Raw genomic sequence first — 17,597 nt, forward strand, 5'->3', positions numbered from 1 at the left:
ATCTTGAAGTGCATACCTGTAAAATTAGCCAAAAAGCTAACAGTTAAAATGTGCAAAATAACTAAATATTTCATCCTGAAGTGTATACCTGTAACATTAGCCAAAAAGCTAACAGTTAAAATGTGCAAAATAACCAAATATTTGATCCTGAAGTGTATACCTGTAAAATTAGCCAAAAAGCCAACAGTTAAAATGTGCAAAATAACTAAATATTTCATCCTGAAGTGTATACCTGTAAAATTAGCCAAAAAGCTAAGAGTTAAAATGTGCAAAATAACAAAATATTTAATCTTGAAGTGCATACCTGTAAAATTAGCCAAAAAGTTGTCATTCATAAAATAAAAGCTTTAACTCTGAGATGTACACGGAAAAGCTAGCATGCTATTACAAAAATGTGGAATTCCGGGAAATGTGGCAACTTTTGGGGGGGTGGAAGTCATATACTGTATTTCCTTGAATTGCCGCTGGGTCGCTAATTAATTTAAAACTTCCTCTCATTCCGGTGCTTACCAAAGGCATGCAGTAAATTTAGGCCTGCGCTTTTAAATTTGAGTGTGATGTAAGGATACCATCATGAGAAGCACATTTAATTAAAAAAAAAACGTTATTATGGTCTTACCTTTACTTATAAATGAAGTCCATGCACAGCTCCTTCTGATCAAAAGCATCAATAACTTGTTTATAAAAGTCTTCCTTATCTTTCTTCAGTTTTAAAAGTCTCTCTGTCTCGATGGAGATCTTCCTTTATTACCTCCTGCTTCGATTGAAAGTCCAGTTTAGAAAATTGACGCCAGAATTATCCTCGAACAACTCCCCCTCCCGTTTTGCTCTGTGGGTGATCTCTTTATCCCACCGCTGCCACCATGAAGTGTTATTGTATAAATAATACACTGGGTATTTAGGCCTGGAACATGCTTTATTTCAGCCTGGTTTTTTACATATCCAGCATAAGAGTAGTGGTGTTACATCCTAAAAGGTCCGTCGTGCACCTCCCGCGTCATATTGTGCTTGTTGTCACTTCTTCTTCAGCCGAGTAGTCGCAAGAAGCCCTCTACCACCAGGAGGCGGGAGTCATTTAATGACTCATATTTGACACACCCAGCTATGGGATGTTAATAAAACATAGGTGCTCATTGTTCTTTTTAGCATATTCAATAGCTTGGACCTTAAAGGGGAACATTATCACAATTTCAAAAGGGTTAAAAACAATAAAAATCAGTTCCCAGTGGCTTGTTGTATTTTTTGGAATTTTTTTCAAAATTTTATCGGTCCCGGAATATCCCTAAAAAAAAGCTTTAAAGTGCTTGATTTTTGCTATTTGCGATGTGACTATACATTTCCCTGTGACGTCACACAGTGCTGCCAATGTACACAAACAATGGTGAATAGCACATCAAGATATAGCGACATTAGCTCGGATTCATATTCGGATTTCAGCGGCTTAAGCGATACAACAGATTACGCATGTATTGACACGGATGGTTGGAGTATGAAAGTATTGAAGAAGAAACTGAAGCTATTGAGCGAATAGCTATTGACGCTCTTCATAGCCATAGCATGGCCGAATAGCTGTGTTAGCATCGCCGGTAAAATGTGCGGACCAAACGATCAGGACTTTCGCATCTCGTGACACTGGAGCAACTTAAATCCGTCGATTGGTAAGTGTTTTTTTTGCATTAAATGTGGGTGGAAGGAAACGTAATATAGTTGCAAATGCATCTACAGGTTATCCATACATCTCTGTGCCATGTCTGCTTTAGCACCGCCAGTAAATAGCATGTTAGCGTCGATTAGCGTAGCATGTTAGCATCGATTAGCTGGCAGTCACGCCGCGACCAAATATGTCGGATTAGCACATAAGTCAACATCAACAAAACTCACCTTTGTGATTTCGTTGACTTTATCGTTGCAAATGCATCTGCAGGTTATCCATACATCTCTGTGCCATGTCTGCTTTAGCACCGCCAGTAATAGCATGATAGCATTGATTAGCGTAGCATGTTAGCATCGATTAGCCGGCAGTCACGCCGCGACCAAATATGTCGGATTAGCACATAAATCAACATCAACAAAACTCACCTTTGTGATTTCGTTGACTTTATCGTTGCAAATGCATCTGCAGGTTATCCATACATCTCTGTGCCATGTCTGCTTTAGCACCGCCGGTAAATAGCATGTTAGCATTGATTAGCGTAGCATGTTAGCATCGATTAACTGGCAGTCAACATCAACAAAACTCACCTTTGTGAATTTGTTGACTTTATCATTGCAAATGCATCTGCAGGTTATACATACATCTCTGTGCCATGTCTGCTTTAGCACCGCCGGTAAATAGCATGTTAGCGGCAATAAGCGTAGCATGTTAGCATCGATTAGCTGGCAGTCACGCCACAACCAAATATGTCTGATTAGCACATAAGTCAACATCAACAAAACTCACCTTGGTGATTTCGTTGACTTTATCGTTGCAAATGCATCTGCGGGTTATCCATACATCTCTGTGCCATGTCTGTCATCGCCGGTAAAATGTGGAGACACTTTGGCACATTCAACGGGGGTCTGGCGGCAGACACTTTCGCATCTTCGGGCCAGTGGTGCAACTTGAATCCCTCCCTGTTAGTGTTGTTACACCCTCCAACAACACACCGACAAGACATGATGTCTCCAACGTTCCAAAAAATAGTCGAAAAAACGGAAAATAACAGAGCTGAGACCCAATGTTTGCATTGTGTTGAAAATGAAAATGGTGGGTGTATTACCTCGGATACGTCATCGCAAAAAGAGCGATAAACAGGAAGAAGGTTTAATTCGCCAAAGTTCACCCATTTAGAGTTCGGAAATCGGTTTAAAAAATATATGGTCTTTTTTCTGCACCATCAAGGCATATATTGACGCTTACATAGATCTGGTGATAATGTTCCCCTTTAAATCCAACTGAATAGCTCTTAATCTTCTTCCCTTTATGCGATTTCAAATGATTGAAATCAGCCTCCTCCATTTTGAAAATGATGACAGGTGAAGTGTCACTCGTGACGTGACGAGTTTGAGCCGGCAGTAATTCTAAGCAGGCGCATACTATATACCCGGCGGCAGTTCAAAGAAATACGGTATATGTTGTAGTGGTTCTGAAGGCACAATGGCCCCCGCGTCCTTTCATTTGTCAGTGGGTGGAAAAAGTTTGTGCAAAGCATATTCCTGCCTGGCACAGAAGTCCTAGGAAGAGAAAGATTTGAGGCTGTGGTTGTTGTTGTTGTTCCTCCAGGAGCATGACAGACAGTACGTGCACATCAGCACCATGGTGGAGTTTGCCTTCGCACTGGTGGCCAAGCTGGACCTCATCAACAAACATTCCTTCAACGACTTCCGACTGAGAATCGGTAAAAGGACATTTTGTGTGGGGCGGGGCCAAAAAAAAAAGTGTCGGGCGTGTTTTTGTGTGTAGGGATAAATCACGGGCCCGTCATCGCCGGCGTCATCGGAGCCCAGAAGCCGCAGTACGACATCTGGGGGAACAGCGTCAACGTGGCCAGCAGGATGGAGACCACCGGCCTGCTGGGGGAGATCCAGGTTGGAACTATCCGCATCTTTGTGGACATTATTCGGTATAGCTCAGTTGGTAGAGTGGCCGTGCCAGCAACTTGGGGGTTGCAGGTTCGATTCCCACTTCCGCCATCCTAGTTACTTGGGCAAGACACTTTACCCACCTGCTCCCAGTGCCACCCACACTGGTTTAAATGTAACTTAGATATTGGGTTTCACTATGTAAAGCGCTTTGAGTCACTAGAGAAAAGCGCTATATAAAATATAATTCACTACCATCTTGCCATTTGCCAGCTAGCGATTAGCTGCAGCGTTTGGGGAAATCTACTTTAAAAAACAACTTAAGTTACTTGTTACTTTGCCAAAATAGAGATTAAATTAAGATCAAAATGACTCTTTAATAAATGTAATATTTACTTCGGAAAGTAATCGAAGTGGTACTTCATAAAAAATATCAATAAATTCTGGCTTATGCAGGTGAGACGTTTCCTGAAAGTAGAGTGCGAGTGTGTGCCTTTTAAAAGTGACACCAGCGAGAGAAGCAGACAGAGCAGCATTAGCTCAGCTGTGCTTGTTAGCTCTTAGCAACTGTTGTTGAATCTTCCCACTGGATTGTGTTAGCACAGGGGTCACCAAGCTTTTTGAAACCAAGAGCTACTTCTTGGGTACTGATTAATGTGAAGGGCTACCAGTTTTATACACACTTAAATAAATTGCCAGAACTAGCCAATTTGCACAATTAACCTTTAATAAATGAATCTATACATATTTAAAAAATGGGTATTTCTGTCTGTCATTCCGTCGTACATTTTTTTTCCTTTTACGGAAGGTTTTTTGTAGAGAATAAATGATGAAAAAAAACACTTAATTGAACGGTTTGAATGAGTAGAAAACACACAAAAAAATGAAAATTTAATTTTTAAACATAGTTTCTCTTCAATTTCGACTCTTTAAAATTCAAAATTCAACTGAAAAAAAGAAGAGAAAAACTAGCTAATTCGAATCTTTGTGAAAAAAATTAAAAAATAATTTATGGAACATCATTAGTTATTTTTCTTGATTAAGTTTAATTTTACAATTTTGATGACATGTTTTAAACAGATTCAAATCCAATCTGCACGTTGTTAGAATATATAACAAATTGGACCAAGCTATTTTTCTAACAAAGACAAATAATTATTTCTTCTAGATTTTCCCCCCAAAAAATGTTTTTAAAGAACTTCAAAAGACTTTGAAATAAGGTTTAAATTTGATTCTACAGATTTTCTAGATTTGCCAGAATATATTTTTGAATTTTAATCATAAGTTTGAAGAAATACTTCACGAATATTCTTCGTCGAAAAAACAGAAGCTACAATGAAGAATTAAATTAAAATGTATTTATTAGTCTTTACGATGAAAAAAAAAATTACTTGAACATTGATTTAAATTGTCAGGAAAGAAGAGGAAAGAAATTAAAAGGTAAAAAGGTATATGTGTTTAAAAATCCTAAAATCATTTTTAAGGTTGTATTTTTTCTCTAAAATTGTCTTTCTGAAAGTTATAAGAAGCAAAGTAAAAAAATAAATGAATTTATTTAAACAAGTGAAGACCAAGTTTTTAAAATATTTTCTTGGATTTTCAAATTCTATTTGAGTTTTGTCTCTCTTAGGCAGGAAACACCAGCAAATGTCGGTCCCGTCCATCGCTGCTTGCAGCTTTAATTTCTATTTATTTTCACTTTGAGGTTGTTTGCTCAATGTACAGTGGGGCAAAAAAGTATTTAGTCAGCCAGCGATTGTGCAAGTTCTCCCACTTAAAATGATGACAGAGGTCTGTAATTTTCATCATAGGTACACTTCAACTGTGAGACAGAATGTGGGGGAAAAAATCCTGGAATTCACATTGTAGGAATTTTAAAGAATTTATTTGTAAATTATGGTGGAAAATAAGTATTTGGTCAACCATTCAAAGCTCTCACTGATGGAAGGAGGTTTTGGCTTAAAATCTCACGATACATGGCCCCATTCATTCTTTCCTTAACACAGATCAATCGTCCTGTCCCCTTAGCAGAAAAACAGCCCCAAAGCATGATGTTTCAACCCCCATGCTTCACAGTAGGTATGGTGTTCTTGGGATGCAACTCAGTATTCTTCTTCCTCCAAACACGACGAGTTGAGTTTATACCAAAATGGATACATGGATGATACAGCAGAGGATTGGGAGAATGTCATGTGATTAGATGAAACCAAAATAGAACTTTTTGGTATAAACTCAACTCGTCGTGTTTGGAGGAAGAAGAATACTGAGTTGCATCCCAAGAACACCATACCTACTGTGAAGCATGGGGGTGGAAACATCATGCTTTGGGGCTGTTTTTCTGCTAAGGGGACAGGACGATTGATCCGTGGTAAAGAAAGAATGAATGGGGCCATGTATCGTGAGATTTTGAGCCAAAACCTCCTTCCATCAGTGAGAGCTTTGATTGGTTGACCAAATACTTATTTTCCACCTTAATTTACAAATAAATTCTTTGAAATTCCTGCAATGTGAATTCCTGGATTTTTTTTCACATTCTGTCTCTCACAGTTGAAGTGTACCTATGATGAAAATTACAGACCCCTGTCATTATTTTAAAGGGGAACATTATCACAATTTCAAACGGGTTAAAAACAATAAAAATCAGTTCCAAGTGGCTTGTTGTATTTTTTGAAGTTTTTTTTCAGAATTTTACCGGTCCCGGAATATCCCTGAATAAAGCTTTAAAGTGCCTTATTTTCGCTATCTTCGAAACCAATATCCATTTCCCTGTGACGCATACAGCAAGATATAGTGACATTAGCTCGGATTCAGACTCGGATTTCAGCGGCTTAAGCGATTCAACAGATTACGCATGTTTTGAAACAGATGGTCGGAGTATGGAGGCAGATAGCGAAAACAAAATTGAAGAAGAAATTGAAGCTATTGAGCAAATAGCTATTGACGCTATTCAGCCATAGCATGGGTGTACCTAATGAAGTGGCCCATAGCATGGCTGCCTTATTAGCATCGCCGGTAAAATGTGCGGACCAAACGATCAGGACTTTCGCGTCTTGTGACACTGGAGCAACTTAAATCCGTTGATTGGTAAGTGTTTGTTTTGCATTAAATGCGGGTATCTAGTTTCAAATGTACATACAGCTAGCGTAAATAGCATGTTAGCATTGATTAGCGTAGCATGTTAGCATCAATTAGCTGGCAGTCATGCCGCGACCAAATATGTCTGATTAGCACATAAGTCAACAACGGCGTGGCGCAGTGGGGAGAGTGGCCGTGCGCAACCCGAGCGTCCCTGGTTCAATTCCCACCTAGTACCAACCTCGTCACGTCCGTTGTGTCCTGAGCAAGACACTTCACCCTTGCTCCTGATGGGTGCTGGTTGGCGCCTTGCATGGCAGCTCCATCCATCAGTGTGTGAATGTGTGTGTGAATGGGTAAATGTGGAAGTAGTGTCAAAGCGCTTTGAGTACCTTGAAGGTAGAAAAGCGCTATACAAGTACAACCCATTTAAAACTCACCTTTGTGATTTCGTTGACTTAATCGTTGCAAATGCATCTGCAGGTTATCCATACATCTCTGTGCCATGTCTGTCTTAGCATCGCCGGTCAAATGTGAAGACACTTTGGCACATTCAATGGGGGTCTGGCGGCAGATTTCTTGCCAGTGGTGCAACTTGAATCCCTCCCTGTTAGTGTTGTTACACCCTCCGACAACACACCGACGAGGCATGATGTCTCCAAGGTTCCAAAAAATAGTCGAAAAAACGGAAAATAACAGAGCTGAGACCCGGTGTTTGTAATGTTTTGAAAATGAAAATGCCGGCTGTATTACCTCGGTGACGTCACATTCTGACGTCATCGCTAAAAGACCGATAAACAGAAAGGCGTTTGATTTGCCAAAATTCACCCATTTAGAGTTCGGAAATCGGTAAAAAAAATAGATGGTCTTTTTTCTGCAACATCAAGGTATATATTGACGCTTGCATAGGTTTGGTGATAATGTTCCCCTTTAAGTGGGAGAACTTGCACAATCGGCTGCTGACTAAATACTTTTTTGCCCCACTGTAAAGTGCTTTTTACTAATAAAATCTATTATTCTAATTTGTGGCCCCATGCAGGTGACGGAGGAGACCAGCGAGATCCTGTCCACGCTGGGCTACATCTGCTGGTGCCGGGGCATCATCAAGGTGAAGGGCAAAGGTCAGCTGAAGACCTACTTGGTTCACACCGAGATGACCCCGTCGCTGTCACAAGGCACCGTCATGCCTTGAGTGCGCAGCACTGATGGCTTCTCGAGAGCAGCCAGGAGACTTTTCTTTGCATCCTTAGTGTCAGCTGGAGCCTATCCCAGAGACACAAACAATTTAGGTTTTCGGGGGACGCAGAACATTGAAAGGCAGACGTTTTGCATTTTGGTGCGGAAGAAGTGTCAGCTCACAGATCTCCTCTGGACCACTGGACCCTCTTTCTGAAGGTCAGTGGAACCTCCAAATGTCTTCTGCCTCGCGGTGTCCTCATCCGATATCGCTGCGATATCAACAAAAACAAAACAGGTATCGTGAAGTTGTCACCTTGTGTAAATGGTGAATAAAACCAAATCCTTTTCAACTTACGTTCGATTGAATAGACTGCAAAGACAAGATATTTCATGTTCACACTGGAAAACTTTGTTCTTTTTTGCAAATATTCGCTCATTTGGAATTTTTCCGAAAAGTTGACGGCCCAAGTTTCCAGCTAGCAATTGGTCGCCCTCATTGTCAGCTAGCGATTAGCGCTCTGGTTTTCAGATAGTGATTAGCACCACTTGTAAACTAACGATTAGGGTGCCAGTTGACAGCTAGTGATTAGCATTGCAAGCTGCTAACTTGCAATTAGCACGCTATTTGTCAGATAGCGATTATACGCAAGTTTCCAACTAGCAATTGGCCACTCTTTTTGTCAGCTAGCGATTAGCTCTCTAGTTTTCAGACAGTGATTAGCACCACTTGTAAACTAACGATTAGGGTGCCAGTTGACAGCTAGTGATTAGCATTGCAAGCTGCTAACTTGCAATTAGCACGCTATTTGTCAGATAGCGATTATACGCAAGTTTCCAACTAGCAATTGGCCACTCTTTTTGTCAGCTAGCGATTAGCTCTCTAGTTTTCAGACAGTGATTAGCACCGCTTGTAAACTAACGATTAGCGTGCCAGTCGACAGCTAGTGATTAGCATTGCAAGCTGCTAACTTGCAATTAGCACGCTAATTGTCAGATAGTGATTAAACGCAAGTTTCCAGCTAGCAATTGGTCGCTCTTTTTGTCAGCTAGCGTTTAACGCAACAGCCGTCAGCTAGCGGTTAGCGGTGTAAGCTGTTAGCTTGGATTCAGCACGCGAGTTGTCAGCCAGCGATTACAGCACAAGTTTCTAGCTAGCAATTGGTTGTTTTCGTTGTCAGCTAGCGATTAGCACTCCAGTTTTCACCGGTTGTAATTTAGCAATTAGTGTGCAAGTTTTAAGTAAGCTATCATCACGCCATTTGCCAGCTAGCAATCAGCGGTGTAAGTTGCTAGCTTCCAAATAGGACGCTAGTTGACAGCTATTGCTACAGCCCAAGTTTCCAGCTACCAATTGGTCGCTCTCGTTGTCAGCTAGCGATTAGCTCTCTAGTTTTCAGCTAGTGATTAGCACCGCTTGTAAACTAATGATAAGCGTGCCAGTTGACAGCTAGTGATTAGCATTGCAAGCTGCTAACTTGCAATAGCACGCTAATTGTCAGATAGCGATTATACGCAAGTTTCCAGCTAGCAATTGGCCACTCTTTTTGTCAGCTAGCGATTAGCTCTCTAGTTTTCAGCTAGTGATTAGCACCGCTTGTAAACTAATATTTAGCGTGCCAGTCGACAGCTAGTGATTAGCACCGCTTGTAAACTAATATTTAGCGTGCCAGTCGACAGCTAGTGATTAGCATTGAAAGCTGCTAACTTGCAATTAGCACGCTAATTGTCAGATAGCGATTACACGCATGTTTCCAGCTAGCAATTGGCCACTCTTTTTGTCAGCTAGCAATTAGCTGTCTAGTTTTCAGATAGTGATTAGCACCACTTGTAAACTAACAATTAGCGTGCCAGTTGACAGCTAGTGATTAGCATTGAAAGCTGATAACTTGTAATTAGCACGCTAATTGTCAGATAGCGATTATACGCAAGTTTCCAGCTAGCAATTGGCCACTCTTTTTGTCAGCTAGCGATTAGCTCTCTAGTTTTCAGCTAGTGATTAGCACCGCTTGTAAACTAACGTTTAACGTGCCAGTTGACAGCTAGTGATTAGCATTGCAAGCTGCTAACTTGCAATTAGCACACTAATTGTCAGATAGCGATTACACGCAAGTTTCCAGCTAGCAATTGGTCGCTCTTTTTGTCAGCTAGCGATTAACACAACAGCCGTCAGCTAGCAACTATCACTTTTGTAGTCTTTAGAAATTCCAACAGATCTTTACGGATTGTCGATGAAAACTCCAAAGTTGAGCACAATGTGTTTTGTCCAGCTAGCGATCAGCGGTGTAAGTTGCTAGCTTCCAAATAGGACGCTAGTTGACAGCTATTGCTACAGCCCAAGTTTCCAGCTACCAATTGGTCGCCCTCGTTATCAGCTAGCGATTAGCTCTCTAGTTTTCAGCTAGTGATTAGCACCGCTTGTAAACTAACGATAAGCGTGCCAGTTGACAGCTAGTGATTAGCATTGCAAGCTGCTAACTTGCAATTAGCACGCTAATTGTCAGATAGCGATTACACGCATGTTTCCAGCTAGCAATTGGCCACTCTTTTTGTCAGCTAGCAATTAGCTGTCTAGTTTTCAGATAGTGATTAGCACCACTTGTAAACTAACAATTAGCGTGCCAGTTGACAGCTAGTGATTAGCATTGAAAGCTGCTAACTTGTAATTAGCACGCTAATTGTCAGATAGCGATTATACGCAAGTTTCCAGCTAGCAATTGGCCACTCTTTTTGTCAGCTAGCGATTAGCTCTCTAGTTTTCAGCTAGTGATTAGCACCGCTTGTAAACTAACGTTTAACGTGCCAGTTGACAGCTAGTGATTAGCATTGCAAGCTGCTAACTTGCAATTAGCACGCTAATCTTCAGATAGCGATTACTCGCAAGTTTCCAGAAAGCAATTAGTCGCTCTTTTTGTCAGCTAGCGATTAACGCAACAGCCGTCAGCTAGCAATTATCACTTTCGTAGTCTTTAGAAATTCCAACAGATCTTTACGGATTGTCGATGAAAACTCCAAAGTTGAACACAATGTGTTTTGTCCAGCTAGCGATCAGCGGTGTAAGTTGCTAGCTTCCAAATAGGACGCTAGTTGACAGCTATTGCTACAGCCCAAGTTTCCAGCTACCAATTGGTCGCCCTCGTTGTCAGCTAGCGATTAGCTCTCTAGTTTTCAGCTAGTGATTAGCACCGCTTGTAAACTAACGATAAGCGTGCCAGTTGACAGCTAGTGATTAGCATTGCAAGCTGCTAACTTGCAATTAGCACGCTAATTGTCAGATAGCGATTACACGCATGTTTCCAGCTAGCAATTGGCCACTCTTTTTGTCAGCTAACAATTAGCTGTCTAGTTTTCAGATAGTGATTAGCACCACTTGTAAACTAACAATTAGCGTGCCAGTTGACAGCTAGTGATTAGCATTGAAAGCTGCTAACTTGTAATTAGCACGCTAATTGTCAGATAGCGATTATACGCAAGTTTCCAGCTAGCAATTGGCCACTCTTTTTGTCAGCTAGCGATTAGCTCTCTAGTTTTCAGCTAGTGATTAGCACCGCTTGTAAACTAACGTTTAACGTGCCAGTTGACAGCTAGTGATTAGCATTGCAAGCTGCTAACTTGCAATTAGCACGCTAATCTTCAGATAGCGATTACTCGCAAGTTTCCAGAAAGCAATTGGTCGCTCTTTTTGTCAGCTAGCGATTAATGCAACAGCCGTCAGCTAGCAATTATCACTTTCGTAGTCTTTAGAAATTCCAACAGATCTTTACGGATTGTCGATGAAAACTCCAAAGTTGAGCACAATGTGTTTTGTCCAGCTAGCGATCAGTGGTGTAAGTTGCTAGCTTCCAAATAGGACGCTAGTTGACAGCTATCGCTACAGCCCAAGTTTCCAGGTAGCAATTGGTCGCCCTCATTGTCAGCTAACGATCAGCTCTCTAGTTTTCAGCTACTGATTAGCACCACTTGTAAACTAATGATTAGCGTGCCAGTTGACAGCTAGCGATTAGCTTGCAATTAGCATGCTAATTGTCAAATAGCAATTATACACAAGTTTCCAGCTAGCAATTGGCCACTCTTTTTGTCAGCTAGCAATTAACTCTCTAGTTTTCAGCTAGTGATTAGCACCACTTGTAAACTAAGGATTAGCGTGCCAGTCAACACCTAGTGATTAGTTGTCAGATAGCAATTACACGCAAGTTTCCAGCTAGCAATTAGCCGCTCTTTTTGTCAGCTAGTGATTAGGTCTCTAGTTTTCAGCTAGTGATTAGCACCCCTTGTAAACTAACGATTAGCGTGCCAGTCGACAGCTGATTAGCATTGCAAGCTGCTAACTTGCAATTAGCACGCTAATTGTCAGATAGCGATTACACGCAAGTTTCCAGCTAGCAATTGGTTGCTCTTTTTGTCAGCTAGCGATTAACGCAACAGCCGTTAGCTAGCAATTATCACTTTCGTAGTCATTAGAAATTCCAACAGATCTTTACGGATTGTCAATGAAACCTCCAAAGTTGAACACAATGTGTTTTGTCCAGCGGTATCAGCACAAATGAGAAACTGTATCGGCCTTCATTGGGAGCAGAAGCGATCAGAGCTCTGAAGCTTCCAAACATTCATTTATTGTGTTGCTTCTTCATAGGAAACATGTCAGGGTCTGCCCACTTGGAAGAAGTTTCTTCGAATACAATCCTGTGACTAAACGGTCAGTGTATGAAATACAGGTCTCAGTGAGACCAACATTGACGTTTTTGTTTCATGTGTGTATGACAGTCCTACAGTTTAGTCTGAGCAGAAACCCGCCATTTTGTGACAACAGCAGTGCCGCAATGGTTCTTTGCGAGCTCATAAAATCCAAACCGGGGTAGTAATTAAAACTATTTCTTTAACTTTTAATGAGAAGGGCTCAATCTCTCTTCTGTGCTTATTTGAAGCCGAAACGACAAACGGCCTCAGAGGAGATAATGTAAAGCCAACTTTTGTATTGAAGCGGGAATAGCAAACTTCCTGTTGATTTTAGCCGGGGGTTGTCAGTGGATGAAATATAGGTCTAGCTGAGACCTACGTAGTGGGGTTTTTTCATGTTTCTACAACATTCCTACTGGAAGTTACAGACATTTTTGTCTGTGTTTACTTTCAAGGGGGCGCTAGAGCGCAATTTTGAGTTTTGGGGTTTGGTTTTTTGATTAGATCACAATTTCCGCCAGTCCTGATGTGTGTGTCCAGTTTGATGAGTTTTGAAGCATTTTTAAGGGGGTCAAATTACAGCTCAAAGAGGCAAAAATGTCATTTTTTAGGAAACTTTTGTTTTGAAGGGGTTATGCCGACTTCCTGTTGGGACGGCGTGACGAAGTTGGTAGAGTGGCTGTGCCAGTAATCTAAGGGTTACTGGTTCAATCCCCACCTTCTACCATCCTAGTCACGTCCGTTGTGTCCTTGGGCAAGACAGTTCACCCTTGCTCCTGATGGGTCCTGGTGAGCGCCTTGCATGGCAGTTCCCACCGTCAGTGTGTGAATGTGTGTGTGAATAGTTGAATGTGAAAATACTGTCAAAGCGGTTTGGGCTCCTTAAAAAGGGGTAGAAAAGCGCTATACAAGTACAACCCATTTACCATTTTTGCTGAAGGAAGTCAGTGTATGAAATCTAGGTCTAAGTGAGACCTACATAGAGGTTTTTGTTTCATGTCTCTACGACATTCCTACTGGAAGTTACAAACAGGTTTGTCTGTGTTTTCTTCCTAGGGGGCGCTAGAGCGCAATTTTGAGTTTTGGGGTTTGGTTTTTTGATTAGATCGCAATTAGGAAACTTTTGTTCTGAAGGGGTTTTTGCCAACTTCCTGTTGATTTTTGCAATAGGAAGTCAGTCTATGAAATATAGGTCTAAGTCAGACCTACATAGAGGTTTTTATTTCATGTCCCTACAACATTCCTAACGGAAGTTACAAACAGTTTTGTCTGTGTTTTTTCCTAGCTAGAGTGCAATTTTGAGTTTTGGGGTATGTTTTTTTTATTAGATAGCAATTTTCGCCAGTCCTGATGTGTGTGTCAAATTTGGTGAGTTTTCAATAATGTTAAGGGGGTCAAATTACAGCTCAAAGAGGAAAAACTGACAGTTTTTAGGAAACTTTTGTTTTGAAAGGGTTTTTGCCAACTTCCTGTTGATTTTTGCTGAAGGATGTCGGCGTATGAAGTATAGGTCTAAGTCAGACCTACATAGAGGTTTTTGTTTCAAGTCTCTACGACATTCCTAACGGAAGTTACAAGCAGTTTTGTCTGTGTTTTTTCCTAGCTAGAGTGCAATTTTGAGTTTTGGGGTTTGGTTTTTTGATTAGATTGCAATTTTCGCCAGTCCTGATGTGTGTGTCAAATTTGGTGAGTTTTGAAGCATTTTTAAGGGGGTCAAATTACTGCTCAAAGAGGCAAAACTGACATTTTTTAGGAAACTTTTGTTTTGAAGGGGTTTTTGCCAACTTTCTGTTGATTTTTGCTGTAGGAAGTCAGTGTATTAAATATAGGTCTAAGTCAGACCTACATAGAGGTTTTTGTTTCATGTCTCTACGACATTCCTAACGGAAGTTACAAGCAGTTTTGTCTGTGTTTTTTCCTAGCTAGAGTGCAATTTTGAGTTTTGGGTTGTTGTTTTTTTCTTATTAGATGGCAATTTTAACCAGTCTTGATGTGTGTGTCAAATTTGGTGAGTTTTGAATAATGTTAAGGGGGTCAAATTACAGCTGAAAGAGGCAAAACTGACATTTTTTAGGAAACTTTTGTTTTGAAGAGGTTTTTGCCAACTTCCTGTTGATTTTTGCTGTAGGAAGTCAGTGTATGAAATATAGGTCTAAGTCAGACCTACATAGGCGTTTTTGTTTCATGTATATATGAAATTCCTAATGGACGTTACAAGCAGTTTTGTCTGTGTTTTTTCCTAGGAGGCGCTGGAGTGCAATTTTGAGTTTTGGGGTTAGGTTTTTTGATTAGATAGCAATTTACGCCAGTCCTGATGTATTTGTCAAATTTGGTGAGTTTTGAAGGATGTTAAGGGGGTCAAATTACAGCTCGAAGAGGTGACGGTACAATATTAATAAAGAAGTCCTTATGTGTGCGTCCAGTTTGGTGAGTTTTGAAGCATGTTAAGGGGGTCAAATTACCGCTCAATGAGGCAAAACTGACATTTTTTAGGAAACTTTTGTTTTGAAGAGGTTTTTGCCAACTTCCTGTTGATTTTTGCTGTAGGAAGTCAGTGTAGGAAATATAGGTCTAAGTCAGACCTAAATAGAGGTTTTTGTTTCATGTCTCTACGACATTCCTAACGGAAGTTACAAGCAGTTTTGTCTGTGTTTTTTCCTAGCTAGAGTGCAATTTTGAGTTTTCTGGGTTTGTATTTTTTATTACATCGCAATTTTTGCCAGTCCTGATGTGTGTGTCAAATTTGGTGCGTTTTGAAGCATGTTAAGGGGATCGAATTACAGCTCAAAGAGGCAAAACTGACATTTTTTAGGAAACTTTTGTTTTGAAGGGTTTTTTGCCAACTTCCTGTTGATTTTTGCTGTAGGAAGTCAGTGTATGAAATATAGGTCTAAGTCAGACCTACATAGAGGTTTTTGTTTCATGTCTATATGAAATTCCTAATGGACGTTACAAGCAGATTTGTCTGTGTTTTTTCCTAGCTAGAGTGTAATTTTGAGTTTTGGGATTTGTTTTTTTTTTATTAGATTGCAATTTTTGCCAATTCTGACGTGTGTATCAAATTTGGTGCGTTTTGAAGCATGTTAAGGGGGTCAAATTACAGCTCAAAGAGGCGGCGGAATAATAAAGCATAATAAAACCTTAGAAATACAATAGGGTCCTCGGTCCTTAATAATTGCCTCACGCCAGTAGTTGGAAACAAGTACACACATGTAACAAAAGCTGTCAAGCAGAATAAAATAAAGGAATCCAGACATGAAGAATAATTCTCAGCAGAAGAGGAAGAAGGAATAATCATTCTGATGATGCTGCTGTTGTCTTCTAGAACTTTACTACACGCTCTATGTTCTGCCTCTACGGTTATCATCACAAAAACAGTTGTCTGACCTTGAACTTAACCCGCCGAGTTGACCCGTGTTTGACCTTGGAGGTTTCACTTCCTGTTTCAGTATCCTGTACATATTTGCTGCTTACTTCCAACCGGCTGTTCAAATGTTGCTTGGTGAGTGGTTTGGAACGTGAATGTTATTTCTAGCACTTTCCACAGCAGCTTCAATGCTTTTATGGAAGCAGCCAACTGACGTTTTCTTCTCCATTAAAGTTGCCACAGAAGCTGGCGTCTCATTCGACGGGTGTCAAAAAAATAACATTTGTGGCTGTAGGCGACCTCACACGTTTCACTACTGTTGTTTCTCATAACGGTTTTTTTTTTCAGAACTGTTTATACATTTCAGTCCTGGTTCATACATACTGTATTTCCTTGAGTTGCCGCCGGGTATATAGTATGCACCTGCCAAGAATTACTGCCGGGTCAAACTTGTTTCGCAAAATATTATTTTTATTAGCGCATGTCTAGAATTTCCGCCGGGTCAAACTCGTCACGTCACGAGTGACACTTCACCTGTCGTCATTTTCAAAATGGAGGAGGCTGATTTCAATAATTTGAAATCGCATAAAGGGAAGAAGATTAAGAGCTATTCAGTAGGATTTAAGGTCCAAGCTATTGAATATGCTAAAAAGAACAGTGAGCAGCTGTGTTTTATTAATATACCGTAGCTGCGTGTGTCAAATATGAGTCATTAAATGACTCCCGCTTCCTGGTGGTAGAGGGCGCTAGTGATCCTTCTTGTGACTACTCGGCTGCAGAAGAAGTGACAACAAGCAGCAAGAGTGAGCAGCGATTGTTTATTTTTTCCTCTCGCTTGCACTTTTAACATGGAGGATTACATATCTAAAATAAAACAGTTTTCTAAACTGGACTTTCAATCGAAGCAGAAGGTAATAAAGGAAGATCTCCACCGAGACAGAGACTTTTAAAACTGAAGAAAGATAAGGAAGACTTCTATAAACAAGTTATCGATGCTTTTGATCAGAAGGAGCTCCGCATGGACTTCATGTATAAGTAATTTAATGTGCTTTTCTTGATGGTATCCTTACATCACACTCAAATTTATAAGCGCAGGCCTAAATTCACCGCATGCCTTTGGTAAGCGCCGGAGTGAGAAAAGGTTTTAAATTAATTAGCGCCCCGGCGGCAATTCAAGGAAATACGGTAGTCCACATTGTGCCAAACTAAAATTGCTCTTTATAAAACATCTTTAGGGTGTGTGGAAGAGATTACAGTAAACCTTGTTCAATTGGTTCCGGGCCTGACCGTGGTCAGTCCAGTTTTAAACGAGTGCGTATGAACGGCTAAAACATGAATAAGCAGTTTGACGAGGGACCGGAAGTAACATGCTCACCTGTACACTCCGTCTTGATGATTGGATGTGAAGCAGCCCCGTGGAAAGAAGAGATCCTTGTCAACAAGGTTCCACTGGAAAGTCCCGAGCTCAGAGAGCGACAGGCAGCTCGTATCGCCATCTTTGTGTGTGGAGCTCCTCCGCCGACATCCACCGGAAGGCCTTCAGATAGATGTCGTGAAGAGCATCCTCCCGAGTGCCAGAGTTCCTCTTTTTTTCCCCAGCGACTGGATCATGAAGACCACCACAGCGGGCAGGAAAGAGGGTGTTCTGTGGCGCTCCTTTCACACAACCACACCCAGATGTCTTTGTTTATTTGTGCTGATAATAAGCAGGTGAATGAAGAAGAGGGCTGCAGCAGCTTTA

At 40.8% G+C, this 17,597-nt stretch overlaps 1 protein-coding gene across 3 annotated transcripts in view; it reads left to right on the forward strand.

The window, feature by feature from the left end:
* adcy2b (adenylate cyclase 2b (brain)) overlaps positions 1–15,883 on the forward strand; it is a 136,486-nt gene extending 120,603 nt beyond the window's left edge. For all 3 annotated transcript variants that reach the window (XM_061882548.1, XM_061882547.1, XM_061882549.1), the window contains 3 exons: positions 3,263–3,377; positions 3,443–3,567; positions 7,676–15,883. In XM_061882548.1, the coding sequence (XP_061738532.1) occupies positions 3,263–3,377; positions 3,443–3,567; positions 7,676–7,828 (393 nt within the window). In that variant the 3' untranslated portion in view covers positions 7,829–15,883. The remainder of the gene's footprint in view (positions 1–3,262; positions 3,378–3,442; positions 3,568–7,675) is intronic.
* Positions 15,884–17,597: the final 1,714 nt, after the last annotated feature.

The sequence above is a fragment of the Nerophis ophidion genome, linkage group LG21 (assembly GCF_033978795.1).
Source record: "Nerophis ophidion isolate RoL-2023_Sa linkage group LG21, RoL_Noph_v1.0, whole genome shotgun sequence".
NCBI lineage: Eukaryota > Metazoa > Chordata > Actinopteri > Syngnathiformes > Syngnathidae > Nerophis > Nerophis ophidion.